This window comes from Oryctolagus cuniculus, chromosome 15, assembly GCF_964237555.1.
Source record: "Oryctolagus cuniculus chromosome 15, mOryCun1.1, whole genome shotgun sequence".
NCBI classification, from domain to species: domain Eukaryota; kingdom Metazoa; phylum Chordata; class Mammalia; order Lagomorpha; family Leporidae; genus Oryctolagus; species Oryctolagus cuniculus.
In genome coordinates this window covers 64,805,344-64,820,190 of record NC_091446.1, presented here as the reverse complement: position 1 = coordinate 64,820,190, position 14,847 = coordinate 64,805,344, and the positions used below count along the sequence as shown (strand labels likewise).

The 14,847-nt window shown below is 48.9% G+C and overlaps 3 protein-coding genes across 5 annotated transcripts in view; all 3 read right to left on the bottom strand.

Moving 5' to 3' along the window:
* Window positions 1-1,162: 1,162 nt before the first annotated feature.
* Window positions 1,163-2,642, bottom strand: CHCHD1 (coiled-coil-helix-coiled-coil-helix domain containing 1). Its single transcript, XM_002718411.5, has 3 exons — window positions 2,220-2,642; window positions 1,999-2,117; window positions 1,163-1,481 (listed from the first exon to the last, which is right to left on the bottom strand). The coding sequence occupies exons 1-3, from the start codon at window positions 2,341-2,343 to the stop codon at window positions 1,368-1,370; spliced, it is 357 nt and encodes a 118-aa protein (XP_002718457.2). The 5' UTR covers window positions 2,344-2,642; the 3' UTR covers window positions 1,163-1,367.
* Window positions 2,643-3,230: 588 nt separating this feature from the next.
* On the bottom strand, window positions 3,231-8,860 carry FUT11 (fucosyltransferase 11). Its single transcript, XM_002718412.5, has 3 exons — window positions 8,112-8,860; window positions 7,365-7,990; window positions 3,231-5,718 (listed from the first exon to the last, which is right to left on the bottom strand). Exons 1-3 carry the CDS (start codon window positions 8,814-8,816, stop codon window positions 5,571-5,573), a joined length of 1,479 nt encoding a protein of 492 aa, XP_002718458.1. The 5' UTR covers window positions 8,817-8,860; the 3' UTR covers window positions 3,231-5,570.
* Window positions 8,861-8,971: 111 nt separating this feature from the next.
* SEC24C (SEC24 homolog C, COPII coat complex component) overlaps window positions 8,972-14,847 on the bottom strand; it is a 28,628-nt gene continuing 22,752 nt past the window's right edge. For all 3 annotated transcript variants that reach the window (XM_051823209.2, XM_051823207.2, XM_051823210.2), the window contains 11 exons: window positions 14,679-14,772; window positions 14,357-14,473; window positions 13,869-14,039; window positions 12,930-13,026; window positions 12,686-12,831; window positions 12,340-12,478; window positions 12,078-12,196; window positions 11,799-11,978; window positions 10,677-10,868; window positions 10,370-10,459; window positions 8,972-10,221 (listed from right to left, as the gene is read on the bottom strand). In XM_051823209.2, coding sequence (XP_051679169.1) covers window positions 10,081-10,221; window positions 10,370-10,459; window positions 10,677-10,868; window positions 11,799-11,978; window positions 12,078-12,196; window positions 12,340-12,478; window positions 12,686-12,831; window positions 12,930-13,026; window positions 13,869-14,039; window positions 14,357-14,473; window positions 14,679-14,772 — 1,486 coding nt within the window. In that variant the 3' untranslated portion in view covers window positions 8,972-10,080. The remainder of the gene's footprint in view (window positions 10,222-10,369; window positions 10,460-10,676; window positions 10,869-11,798; window positions 11,979-12,077; window positions 12,197-12,339; window positions 12,479-12,685; window positions 12,832-12,929; window positions 13,027-13,868; window positions 14,040-14,356; window positions 14,474-14,678; window positions 14,773-14,847) is intronic.

Below are 14,847 nucleotides of genomic sequence, written 5' to 3'. Positions count from 1 at the left end.
GGCGCTATGGTGTAACGGGTTAATGCCCTGGCCTGAAGCACTGGCATCCCATATGAGCGCCGGTTCAAGTCCCGGCTGTTCCACTTCTGATCCAGCTCTCTGCTGTGGCCTGGGAAAGCAGCAGAAGATGGCCCAAGTCCTTGGGCCCCTGCACCCATATGAGAGACCTAGAGGAATCTCCTGGCTTCATATCAGCGCAGCTCTGGCAGTTGTGGCCAATTGAGGAGTGAACCAGCAGATGGAAGACACTCTCTCTCTCTGCCTCTCCTTCTCCCTCTGTGTAACTCTTTCAAATAAATCAATAAATCTTTAAAAATAAATAGACATCAACAGGTGAAACACAGATAATTGCTGAGTAAGCCTAGGTTTCAGTATCTTCAAGGGTCTAGTGGTGAGGAGAATGGGGACAAGTGATAATCAGCTCTACCTAATTACTGCCAGGCGCGAATAAGAAAATAGAATTGCCAGAGTTTTTTTTTTTTTTTTTCTTAAGCCAAAAGTAGCTTTTCTAAATTTTTTTCATGTTTTTAAAAATATTTACTTGAAAAGCAGAGTGACGAGAGGCAAAGACAGAGATTTTCCATCTGCTGGTTCACTTCCAAAATGTCCACAATAGCCAGGGCTAGACAGGCCAAAGCCAGGAACCAGAAACTTCTGGGTCTCCCAAGCAGATGATAGGACCCAAGTACCTGAGCCAGGCACACCAGCAGGAAGCTGAACAGGAAGCAGAGTAGCCAGGACTCAAATCTGGCTCTATGAGACACAGCATCCCAAGCAGTGGTTAACCTGCTGCACCACAATGCCTGCCTCTTTTTCTCTATTTTTGAATGTCATTCCCAAATTTTAATACTTTTTAATTGTGTGAATCAAATAAAACACATCTATAAAACTTCTGGGTTGCCAATTTGTGAACTTGACTATTCAGGGAACACCTTGTAGGGGCTATGCACTAAATAGGCAGGCACTAAAAATTCAGCGATGACAAAATGCTCTCCATACAGCCAGACATCAATGTCTTCTTTGCATCCAAAGACAAAGGCACTAAATGGTGTAAAGGACTTCAAATGCACGAAAAGAGAAGAAGCAAAGATCTTCCAGGGTCTAGAGGAGGAAACAGGGTTCAAGAATGGCAGGGATACCTAGTTCACAACAAAAGGTCGAGTTCCCTTCGAAGGATTTTATTTCAAAATAAAGCAAAACTTCCATCCGGACCATGCATATGCCAAAGAATAAAGTAGTTTGCCTTATGCATCCTTCAAAGAGAGCATATGCCTTTCAAAGAGGGCACAGTGGCATCAATGTCTCTAAAACATCTTCATGCAGTCCTCAGAAGCTATATTCCAGCCATTGGAAATGCTTCTCTATTTTCAGCTGATGTGATGTTTGTTAGGAAACCTCTGTAACAACTTATTCAGTTTCTTGGGGGGTAAACTCCCAGATTCTCCCGAAGCTTCCTGGAGTGATCTCATCTTTCTGGCTTCCTGAAAACAAAGAACAAGATTGACAGTTCCAATGTCGGCCTTGCCCTGAGCCCGTGGTTCTCACAATGCCCTACAAAGCACACTAAGATATTAACCAGCCTGAAGAGATCTGTGTCATTCACTTGGGACTTGGGACCTACAAGCTGGTTAGTAATTAGATCTAGGCTGGAAACCACTATCCTGAGCTCTGTTTCAAACAATGTCTTTTTGAGCAGCAATTTAATTTTTTCAAAGTTGTTTTCCCATACATTACTTCATTTGACACCCACAAAATTCTACAAGGTGGGTATTGATATTAACTTCATTTTATAGATGGTAAAGCTAAAGCTTAAGGCAGTGAAGTAAATCGATCAAGATCGCCTGGCAACACCGTAACCTTTCCCACTTTGGCATGGGTTAACTGACTCACAAAGGAAAGTAAGGGCCTTTCCTATAAGCTAGTAAAAGCCTAGGAGAACCATCACTGGTATTTCCCCTCCCAATTCTCCTCCCAGCAGAAAACCTCAGGAGTCGTCACCTGAGCCCTCGAAGCACAATCGAAGAAATCCTGGATCTCTTTCCTGCACGCTCCATCGCGGAATTCGTTCTGCTTCCAGCAAGCCATCATCACCGACATCTCCGTGACACAGGTCGCCTCTGGAGCACCAGAAATGCACGGATGCTCAGTCACAAGGAGACCTTTTCCTCTCCCGCCCGGCTACCCAGTCGCTCGGGGACCACCTAGCTCCGATTGCTCACCGCCCTTCTCCCGGCGCCGCTCCCCGATGCGGTTAGCTAGGATGAGGGGTTTGCTGGGCTTCAGTATAGGCCTCCGCGGGTTCCCGAACCTGGCCAGGCGGCCCCGAAGACTGGGCGTCGCCATTGCTCCCGGAGCTCCCGGCAGGCTCTGCGGCGCCGTGCGTGACCCGGCGTGACCCCTACGAGCGTGACGGGGCTGTGGGAGGAGCAAACAGGCTCTGCTACTTTTTTTTTTTTTTTTTTTTTTTTTTGGCGGGGTGGGGTGGGCTGGGGTTTGGGCAGCAGCCACGCTGGGTTGGAACGCCGGCGGGTCGATACCACTCAGCCGGTTCGGAAACACTTTGGGCCGTTCCCTTGCGGGCTCCAGACCTTTACGTCTGAGGACAGTATTGGGACGGCGACGTCCCTGAAAGTGTCCCGGTAAAGTGGACGCTCTTTCCTGGAGGTAGCTGGCTGGCCGGGAGGGTGATTGACATACGCCAGCGCAGAGGTTGAGAGCGAATTAAAATAGGAGACTTGATATTAGGGTGGGAAAATTTTCTGCTTTTATAAACCTACTAAAACTTAAAAAAAGAAAGAAAGAAAGAAACTACTTACAGGAACACTCCAAAGCTGCGAAGAAAAATTACGTTTATTTATTTTCTAACTACTACTTCGAATGTTTTTTCGTTTGTAAACGATCCATTGGCTAGGGTGAGGTTTAAACTCTTTCGCATTCCTCGTCTTATTAATTCCTCTCGCCAGGCTTAAGAAAGTACCATCAGTTTTATTTTCTTCATAGCACCTATTGTAGTCTGAATTATCTTGTTCATTTCTTCTTTGTTTATGGCCTTACCCTGCCCCAACACCTATTTAAAAATAGAAGGGAGCTTGTCTATCTTGTTCATGGCTGAATTCTCAGTGCCTATAATAGTGCCAGTACTTGTTGAATGAACAAATGTTTGAAATATTTTTTACAAGTTTCCAACTTTATCATAATCACCCCTCAAAAAAATCAAGCAGAGGACACTATTTTAAAAAGCAGTTTATTATACAAAATGAAACCTGAGATAATAAAAAATAGCAATATTTGCAGTAACAAAGGGGCACAACCGACACACTCCAGTAAGTGTAAATAAGATTCCCATCAGACACTTCCACTACCAAGAACCCAGCCTGCAGCAAGTAAACCTGTTTGTTGCTGCAAACAGAACAGGCAGGGTCTCAAACCATAGAAAATTGACTTTGCTCGCTTTATCTGTAAGGAAAGTGAAGCTTTTAGCTGACAAGGACCATGCAGCTAGTCCTGGTTCCACAAGTGCTTTCCCTTGTAGAAATGTAGCACCTCATTTACCCTGTTCTGTTGTGAAAACGTATAAGGTGATGGGAGTAAAAGAGAATATCTGGGAAGCAATTAGCACAAAGCAGGCCCGAGTCTCCAGGAATTCATAAACAACTGGCCTACTTTGTATGCGGAAGTGCTAAATGCCAGTGCGGGCTAGTATAATTACATGGGAGAGGTAAGAGTAATTCCACTCTTTGCATAACCATCACTTACCCTTTTTATTGCACATAATGAAATGCAATGCGTGTACATAATTCAATCCTAACCTAGGTTTGTTCTTGTGTAATATGTATTTTGTACTGTATTAGCATCTACCTTTAAAAAGACTAAAAGCTTAGAAGTCAGAGTCCTATATTTGACTTTGAGTGTCTACTATATCACATATATATTTTTGAACGTCTGTCTTTCCCAGTTCTTTATGCAAAAGGCCAAACAGGTTAAGCAAATTTTCCCTGCCATTATGAGGGACATCTTTTATTAAAGAATAAAGTGAAAGCCGGCGCCGCGGCTCACTAGGCTAATCCTCCGCCTTGCGGCACCAGCACACCGGGTTCTAGTCCCAGTCGGGGCGCCGGATTCTGTCCCGGTTGCCCCTCTTCCAGGCCAGCTCTCTGCTGTGGCCCGGGAGTGCAGTGGAGGATGGCCCAAGTGCTTGGGCCCTGCACCCCATGGGAGACCAGGATAAGTACCTGGCTCCTGCCATCGGATCAGCGCGGTGTGCTGGCCACAGCGCGCCGGCTGCAGCAGCCATTGGAGGGTGAACCAACGGCAAAGGAAGACCTTTCTCTCTGTCTCTCTCTCACTGTCCACTCTGCCTGTCCAAAAAAAAAAAAAAAAAGTGAAAAGAAGGATATTGGCAGTGAAACCAACCTGAGTTACAACTTTGCTTGGCCATATCTTTAGATGTCTCATTACTAAGCATGGGGCATAGTTGAAGAATCCAATGTGTCTATCCATAGAGATATAATAAAATTACAGTCAAATGTACCGATAAGCTATGGAACTTCTCTAGTCATATTAACACTACAACCAGCGTAGCTCTAACTTTTGTGTTCCACTGCCCCAGATAAAGCTCATAGTCTCCCTACTCCTTATACTATATGTTCAAACCACAGCAATAGAAGGGTTTGGCTGCATCCCCAAGCCTGACTGAGGTTTTTTTTTAGCCAGCTGCTTGCCATGGTTTAAATCTCCTGCTTTGTCTTCATGTTCCTTTGAGTTTAGGGCCTTGAATGGGCTCCATCAAAAAGTCTCAGCCGATGAAAGGAAATCAGTAATAGAGTGAATGAAGGACTGACTTTTTCTGCCAGACTTAGTGCCCACCTTTGATCTAAAATAGAATAGGGAAGTATGAAGTTGTCATGGCATGTATCAGCCACTGGATCTTTCTGTTCATGAGACGGAAACAAATTCCAATTACATGCCAAGAAAGAAGCAAACCAGCAGTAAGGATGATGACAAGATTTCTCTATCTCCATCTGAAATGGTAGAAAAGGGCCTAAAACCAGGAAAGAAAAAGGCATTTAAAATAAAAAGTTTAACATGAATGGCAAGGTATATGATTTTACAAAATAAAAATAGATCAGCAGTTCTGCTTTTTTACCAACTCAACAGTTCTGAGAATGAGATGACTGGGAAAGGTACTACATATTGAGGGGTTTGAGGAATCCAACAAAAGAACATGTATGTCATGACCTGGCCCATCTTATCTCTCTGGTAGTCAGGTGCAACTGGGGGGATGAAATAGCTTAGAGAAGCGAGCAGTCCTCTAAAAATACTGTTGGACCAGCACCTTCGGACTTCTGTTTGTACTGAACAACAGCTGGACGCCTCCATATCGTCTTCAGGAGAGGCGGTCTTCACCACAGACACATCGTTAAGATAAAACATCCGTGGATGGCACTGATTTCCTTGAATCCATGATAATGCAACATTCAGTAAGGGTTTGTGCAGTGGATACTCCTTTTGTCGCATGACAGAATAAGATCTCCTTAGCTCTACCAAGTTAAAGGCTCTTGCAAAAGCAATTAGAGATTTTGGTTCCTTTTCATGAAGATCTTATGTAGGTAATCCCAAAATTTACTCTGTTGTGTTTCATTGTTGTGGATCATGGCAGTGAGAGCTTCCCCTTGGTCCAGACTTTGCCAGTAATCTTGCAGCCACATCTCCTTCCAGCTGAAATACCAAAATGGGGAGGTGGATTATGGACTACAGCACAGTCCTGGGTTTCTGTGAGTGAGCCAAAGAAATATTAAGCAGACAGAGTAGTCTCTGGCTAGGATAAAAGCTCTGCTGTGAGGGGAGGGAAACGTGGAATAAATCTAGCCCTAGCTCAAGTGACAGGCAGTAAGTCACAACACACAAGTATCATACAGCTCTCCCAGTGAGTTAAAACTCCTGACTTGCCTACTCTGAAATGTGGAAGGAGCTCAGAGGCAGGCACAGCAGGGACTAGACTTGGAAGTAGTAGTCTCCCTCAGGCAAGCAAGGGAGGAGTCTAGATGGTTGTATTTCCAAGTTTCACTTTTGATCCAATAATCAAAATGAAGACGCAGTGCATCCAACTTCTAGAAGATAGAACCTGAGAATTTATTTCCTTAATGTTTTACAATTTTCGTTTAGTAAGTCCTAATAGTATGTCTAGCACAAAGTAGGTACAGATTACTCGGTGGAGAACTTTAGCAAGCAGCATATGTAGACGGCTCTTTGCTGCCATCCATTGTTCAGGAAGGTTTCTACAGGCCATCCTAGCAGCCTTTCTCCAGTTTAGTCTTTCTGCCTTTCTCCCAGTAGATGTGGCTCAATGCAAGTGGCTTCAACATTTTCCCACCCCACCTGATGCCACATTTTCCTGCCATCTACTACTGTAGTCTACTCACTTCCAGTCCCCACTGCCCACCACTGTTAATTGTTAATCTTTTGAAAACATTCCTTCAGTTCTGTCTAGGGTGAAGATACAATGTGTCACCCAAGTCAGGATACTTTTTTGAAATTTTTTTTCTAAATTTATGTGAAAGGCAGAGAGACAGAGTGAGAGGTAGAGCCAGAGATCTCTCCACTGGTTCACTCCTCAAGTGCTGGCAACAGCCATGACCGGACGGACCAGGCTCAGACCAGGAGCCCGGAGCTCCATCCAGGTCTCCAACATGGGTGACAGAGACCCACGTGCAGCCTCCCAGGGTGTGCATTAGCAGGAATATGCAAGTAGAAGCAGGGCCAGAGTTCTAACCCAGGTACTCCAGTATGGGAGGCAGTGTGGCTGTTCCAAGAAGCATCTTCACTGCCACACCAAATGCCCACCCCAGGGTACTTTAAGAGTGAAAGTAAGTGCTATTAATAATTATGTCTGGTTAATAGGTATAAACCCTAACTCTAGAAAAACCTCCCTCAAAATGCCCATCTCTGCATTCCCCACCCCCACCCCTATCATATAGCAGGTGCTCAAATAGCTGAGTTGATATTCAGGACCATCCAAACTCATGAGCCTCTTATTCAGGCTATTTATAGTGCAAGCCCAGTTTATCTGCCCAACTCTGTCTCCCTCCTCAGCTCCCTGCACAGGCCCCCTTTCTTTTTGAATCACTATTGCACACTTTGTCCACATAAGCTGATTTTCATATGTTGTTGCCTTGAATTGTATCTGCACCTTTACTCCGCTTTTTCAGTTTGCCTCATCTCCCCACCTGGACTTCCTGACACCCTCAGGGCAAAGGGAGCCCAGGCAGTGGTTTCCTCATACTGCCGGCCCCCTTCACTGCCACAGCAAGCAAGCGAGTAAATGCTGCGACTTGCTGGCTGCAGAGCACCCCAGGAACTCTTACCTGTCATTGTCGGGAATCTCCTCCACACTGCCAAAGCCGGGGGTGGGCACTGGACAGTCCATGTGCGAGGGCTGGGCTATGTGAGGCTCGGGGACTGGGATGTCCCCAGGAGAGGCTGCATGGGCTCTCTGGGCTTGCAGCCGAGCCAGCTCGTGGTCGCAGACGAAGCACTCGAAGCCGTTGAGGTAGTTGGGCAGTAAAGGATCGTTCACACCCCACTCGCGACGCTTCAGGCTATCCAGAAGGAACTGGTTGGTGATGCCCCCCGGTTGCTTGTATGCCAGGTATTTCATATACTCCGCATCGTTCTTGTCCAGAAAGTCGATAAACTCTGCCAGCTTCTGAGGCGACTCAAAGTCGTCAATAAGGATGATGGACTGATTGTTCGGCATCCAGTCCCGCACAGACGGCGAGCCGCGGTACACCGGCACGGCCCCCAGGTGCATGGGGCGCCACAGTTTTTCCGTCATGTAGTCGTTGCAGATGGCATTTTCTAGAGCCAAGTGAAACTTATAGCGCGACAGAAAGGCCAACAGCTCTGGATCCTCGGTGGTGGCCGTGGCTGTGTCCTGTAACCGGGTGGTGGGCAGCTCCCGATTCTGCAGGCATTTCCCGTATGAGTCCACCTGAGCGGGGGTAGAGTACCGCCGTCAAAAGCTCAAAAGCGTACGGCCGGGGCACCCTGGGTCCAGCCTCAGCCCGGCCCGGCCCTCCCCTCCCCCGGCCCGCTCCCGGCCCCCCACCCACCGGGATGTAGCGCATCAGTTCGCGCACATAGCGGTCCCGGTCCGCCGGCACGTCGCAGTGCGACTGCAGGTAGAGCAGGGGTGCGTAGCCCCGGCGCCGCCACTCCGCGCGCTCCTGCAGCGGAAGCGCCGCGCGGCGCAGGTAGGCGGTCCCGGGCAGCCATTGCAGCGGCAGAGGGTAGTCCGAGTGGCGGCTAAAGGTGGCGGTAAGGTTGAAGAGGCGGATGCCCGGGCCGTGGCTCAGCAAAAAGTTGTTGAGGGGCGACTCCTCGTGCAGGAGCGCCCAGCTCTGGTGCGCCAGGCGGGGCAGCGGCGCGTCAGACGCGCGGAAGTCGGTGCCGTAGAAGAGCAGCGCGCGCGTCCGCAAGTCTCCCCGCACTCGTCGGTCCCGGGACGCCAAGCACGCGCCGAGCGTACACTCGATGCGCTCCGAGTCACCCGGGAAGTGGGGAAATAGCCCCGGGCTCCACCATAGTAGCACTGGCAAGTCCGCTGCCTCCTCCCCCGGCTGCTGGGCCCCAGGACTGCGCGCCACCCCCACCGCACCCAGCGCCGAGGGTGGCCGGAAAACCGCGCCATCCCACGGTTCCGCCCACTCTGCCTCCCCGCCGGCCTCGGTCTCCCCCGCAGGCCCAGAGCCGCTAGCCGCACAGACACTCAGCACTGCGAGGGCGGCTATTACAGCCGCGACGCGGCCGGCCGCCATGTCCACTCTGGCAGCAGGCACCCCGCCCACCGACCAAGACCCGCCCCGCGGCGAGTAGCGACCGGACGAGGTTTTACACCAAGGGGGCGCGCTGCGCATGCGCAGCTCCTCACCCGGTGGCCAGAGCTGGAGAAAATGACAGCTGGAGATGAGGCTACTGGTTACATCTTAATTTATTTTATTTCTTTACAAATTAAAGATGCATTGAAAAATAAACCAATGAAGAGAAATGAGAGGTCCAGAGCAGGGGCATCCCAGGCTGGGAGCAGGCAAGCCTGGCCACCATCAATCCTAGCCCTTGTTCTGCCCCAGCCAGTTGGGGTTGAAGGTAACTGTCAGCCACTCGGTCAGTACCACAGCCCTAGTGGCGTCGCGGTGGGAGAGAACATGGCTGCGACTACCTCTGCCCCTCTCCCAACAACCACCGGCTTGGAGAAGCAGTGCTTCCAGTGGGAGCTCAGAGTGGGATGTGGGCTGGCTCTGTGAGGTATTGCAAGTTGATGATCAGGCTCCCTCCAGAACCATCTAGTGTTGGGCCCTCTCCAGCTGGATGGGGGCTGGTACCTCTCCCAGGTGTTAACATATTTTGCAACTCAGTTCCCAGGCTCATTCATCTCTGACAGTGTGCCTCCACCCACAATGTGATCACCGGTCATTGCATGGGACAGAGAACACGTGGTGGAAGCAGAGAGAGAAAATCAACCACCCTCAGTAATGCTTACGTGGCTATTGTTCCCCAGGCCCAAGAAGGACCCATCCGTTGTCTCTCCATCACCTACGGTCTATACCCCAGCTCTTGTGCACCTGTATGTTTTATCCCTAATATAGGAAGTTGTTGATGACACTGAGCTGAATTAGCCAACCCCTCTAGTAATGCTGGGATCCCCACTCCTTCCTGCTTGTCCCTCTCCTCTTGGAGGCTGGTCCAAAGGGACATATAATATTGCTAGGGTCTGGGTGCCTCCAGACCCCCAACACCAAATCATATACAGTGAACTGAGAAACTACATTCATTACAACAGGATTAGCAGGAAACGGAGGGTAGAGTGAGGGGATGAGGGCACCTTCCATCAGCAGGACATGACAAGAGTGGTAGGATACTTGAGCCCAGAAAGAAGGTGCCTCCTTATGTCTCCCCCTCCCAGCAAAGAGACTGAGGTCAGCTTACATGACTTATAAGATATGGAATTGTCCCGATTTCTCTGCCATCCTGGATTACTTTATAGAAGCTGGCCTGAGACCCTATGCCAGTTACCCTCTTGCTTTAGCTCAGTAGCTGCCGAATCTCCTTGTGCATGTGACAGAGAAAGTCCACGTAGGATGCTCCCCCACTCAGGCTTTTGTCTTCCACCAGGAAGTGCTTGAACAGCATCTCCAGCTTGTCCTCCTGTTTCACCACGATAAGCTACGGCCAGAACACAGGGTTATGAGGTGGGGCCAAAAGGAATTAAACCTGCCCAGAAATCCCATGACCTAGTCACCTACTCCCCATCCCCTCTTTTCCAGGTGAGGACTCGATAAGGTAAGAAATCCAGGGTTCAGATCAGTGTTACCTTCATGTACCGTGATCTCTGTGCCCTTAAGCTATCGATGAGGCCTCGAACCTTCTTGGACAGTGGATTATCAAGAACTGGCAGAACACTCTGGAACACAACATTCATTCATGGTAAGGTACTCTTGAGTTCAGTCAAGATGGGACAGCACAAGATTTACACATCATCTGGTACCACGAAGCAGGGAACAATGATACATTCCCACTCCCCCTATTGTTTCCTGATATTTAAGGGTCTAGCATTCTAACTTTATCAGCTCCCACTTATATCAGGAATTGTACTTCTAATACCCACACCATGCCCTCACCAAGCCACTGGTGATCTGGCTGAAAGAAGCAACGCTGAAAAGGCTCTGGACAACACCCTGCTGGACACTTGCTCCCACCCAGAGGAAGAGATTGAGCCCGTTCTCCAGCAAGTATATATCCCCACTGCTTAGACGCTCTTCAGATGCTCGAACTGCTGGTGGTTCAGTGGTACTCTCAATGGGAGACTTTGTCTAGACACAAGGACAAGAGGGAGCAGAAGGTTACCAAGGACCAGAGAACACATCTGTGCCACCCCTTCCCAATTCAGAAAGCTACATCTCCATACACCATCCCTTCTGAGGGTCTCTAACTCTGTATATGAAAATTATATCAGATAATGTATGTAAAAAAAAATTCAGGGATGGGCACTGTGGCACAGTGGGTTAAGGCCCTGACAGGCCAGTGCTGTGGCATAGCAGGTAAAGCTGCCGCCTGCAGTGCCAGCATCCGATATGGGCGCCAGTTCAAGTCCTGGCTGTTCCATTTCCCATCCAGCTCTCTGCTATGGTCTGGGAAAGCAGTGGAAGATGGCCCAAGTCGTTGGGCCCCTGCACCTGTGTTGGAGACCAAGAAGAAGCTCCTGGCTTCTAGCTTTGGATTGGCACAGCTCTGGCCACTGCAGCCAATTGGGGAGTGAAGCAGCAGATGGAAGCTCTTTTTCTCTCTCTCTCTCTCTCTCCCTCTCTCTGCCTCTCTGTAACTGCCTTTCAAATAAAATAAAATTGAAAAAAAGGCCCTGACCTGCAGCACCAGCATCCCATATGGGTGCCAGTTTGAATCCAGCTACTCCACTTCCAATCCAGCTCCCTGCTAATGTGCCTGGGAAAGCAGCACAGGACAGCCCCAGTCCTTGGGCCCCTGCACCCACATGGGAAACCCGGAAGAGATTTGATCAGCTCAGCTCCAGCCACTGAGGCCATTTGGGGAGTAAACTAGTAGATGAAAGAGTCTCTCTCTCTCTCTCTCTCTCTCTGTCTCTACTTCTCCTGGTAACTCTTTCAAATAAATAAAATAAATCTTTTGAAAAAAATCCACTAATGTCAGTCACAGATAATGTTGCCCTTTTCCCCTCTCCTAAGAGACTTTATTCAGTGCAGTGTCTCACATTCCCTCAGTCATACCAGTGGTAGAAGCCGAGGATAGAAGAAGACATTGGTCTCAGCCACATCCATGGAGGTAACCAGCTGTCGGACATAGGCACGGTCATCAGTAGTGACTTCAGCTCCAGGCTGCAGGACATCACTCTTCAACACACAGTTCAGGTAAACTGGGAGTAGCTTCATACACTCAGGAAGGATCAACTGAGGGGTTCATCAAATTAAATGAAATCAGTCATGAAAAATGCCTCCCAAATGCAAAAATGTTATCACAGTAACCCCTCCATTAACATCCCTCCTCACCTGTCCTGCAGAGGAAGGGCTGGCACAGTTCTTTCTATAACAGGCCAGGATCTGGGCACACTGGGTGATGAGACTATCACGGACAGTCTTCACAGGGCTATTGAGGACTCCCCGGTATGCTGGACAGGAAAGGGACAGGGCACATCACTGGTTAGGTACCCACCATACATGCCTTCCCACCATCACACCTACCAAGGGCTCACTGACCATCCTAGACCTTTCTCTCAGCCCTACTCCCTCCCTGTTCGGCCTCTACCCTCACCAAATTTGGCCATGTAGTTGATGAGCGTGTCAGTCTCACAGTTTCGATACAGATCAGCCAGCTGGGTGCAGCAGTTCAGGGCCAGGTTGTGGATGCGGAGCCGACGTTGCCCTGCACAACTGGTGTAAAGCAGGGCACACTAGAGGAAGGGAAAAAGGAAAACTCACACCCCTACCTCACAGAAGCCCCCAGGAAAACTGCCCCTGTGCTCTATTATGAAGTCTCTCCCCTCAGCCTCCTCTGCCAGGCCTCTCTCCCCACTCCTCACCCTCTTCCCTGCAGCCTTTTTATACCCAGAGACTGACATCCCACACTTCCTCCCTGGCCCCTGCCTCTGGCCTGCCACCTGAAGGAGGGCACCACTCTCTTCGTTGAGTCGATCATCATGCTTGAACTCCACAGTCACTGTCTTGTCCCCATCCAGCCCAGCCAGTTCCACATCTGTTGTGTTGCTCATGTAGAAAGCGCCAAAGAAATCTACAGCACGGATACCTGAAATCACAGGAAATAGGGTGAGGGCTAAGGTAGGACAGGTACCACGTGCCTCCCTCTCAGTGTTCCTCCCACATACTCCTCCAGCCAGGACTGACCGGTGCTTGTCCGGACTCGCATCACAGCATCAAAGCCAACCACCTTCTGTACATCACGACGCAGGTCGCTCAGGAACCGTTCCTGGTCATTCTCTGCCTGCAGTTCCCCCACACGCAGAGTCACATCACTGAGTAAACAGCTCCCCCTGCAGTCCGCCTCCCTTCACCTCTCCCACCTCTCCCACTCCACACATCTGCTTTATTTGAATAACACTAACAGTGAAGATTATCATGATGATGACAATGATAGCTTTTAAGCACTTACTACACGCCAGTTACCACACTGAGTAGTTCACATATAATTACTTAACTCTGTAAACAAATCCTAATTAACACATCTCACAACCCATTTTACAAATTAAAGAACAAAGGAACTAATTAATTTATTTGAGTAACAGGCATTTGGCACAGTGGTTAGAACATCACTTGGGATGCCTGTATGTCAGGCATGTCAGAGTGCCTGAGTTCTAGCTCTACTTCCAATTCCAGCTTCTTGCTAATGCCCACTGGGAGTCAGCAGGTAATGGCTCTAGTACTTAGGCCCCTGCCACCCACATGGGAGACATGTGGCTTCTACCTGGCCCAGCCCTGGCTGTTGCAGGTATTTGGGGATTGAATCAGTGGAGGGAAGATCTCTCTGTATCTCTCTCTCTCTGTCTCTCTATGCCTTTCAAATAAAAGGAAAATAAATTTAAACATTTCTTAATTAAAAAAAAAAAAAAATGGAGGTCCTAGAGCCAGTAAGTTGTGAGGCCAGAAAATCAACACAGGACTGACTGCAAGGCCCTTGCTCCTAACCATCATGCTCTCAGGCTTACTTCTTTCCACTGCACGGCTACTATTCCTCCTGTCAATGAGACAGTGGTTAAAGAGCCACTTCATATGTAAGCACACATTCCCAGTCTCGTGCCACCTGCCACCCAGAATCCCACACTATACCTGAAAGCAAGCATATTTGTAGACAGAGCCACCAGTGAGCTGGGGCACCACAGAGAGCGTGGCCACATCCACATACTGGTTAGGGAAGAGGAAAAGATCTACACAGCAGCCTTGGGCCACACACTCTTTGGCCAGGGTCTGATAGGCACCTGTCTGAGGCTGGAACAATGTCTGGGGAGGAAAAAGACAATATCAAATATCTCAGCTCTGTGTGTGAAACCTATATATGTAATACAGGCTGTTAGTTCCTAGGAATTTGCAATAATAGTACAATGTTCTTATAAAAAAGTCTACCAAGGGCTTTTGGCTCAAGGTGGGATAGGGAGGTATGGGAACAGTGGAGAATGCTGGCAGTCACTGATGTGACATGTGAAAAGGCAGGGCGTTTGGTCCCAGTCCCCCTCAAGAAAGCTTAGAGTACGACATTATGAAGAGTCACCACCTTATTCTGTAATGGGAAGTCCTCCCCCCGTCTTCCAGTCCCACACCTTCTCCTTGTCTGTGTTGATCAGCTTCCTGTCATCTCTGTTCTTCAGCTTCCCTGGGGCCTCTGCAATGGGGAGGGATGTGTGGAACAGAAACAGCTTCCCTGCACACTCGGCAGCCTAGGAAACAAGACAGCACCCTATGTCTATCTTTCATCATCTGTTATTCATTCATCCCTTCCCTTGCATGTATTAAGCACCAACAACGTTCAGACAGGTTGAATTACTGGACAGTCATCAACCACTGAAGTAACAGAAGCTGTATCCCAGGGTGAGAAGCCAGAGGAAAGGAGGTGATGGAGGATGCCAGGGACTTCAGCCTTACCTTCAGAGCTTCCATGCCAGCCTGGATAACTGGGGCAAATACTGTTTCTGTCTCCCTTGTGTCTGCAAACATTTCTGGAATCTGATCCAACAAGCTGAAGAGATAGGTGATGGGAGACAACCAGAATTGCTATTCTGATCCCAGATGCTTCAGTTCTTAATTCCCAGAA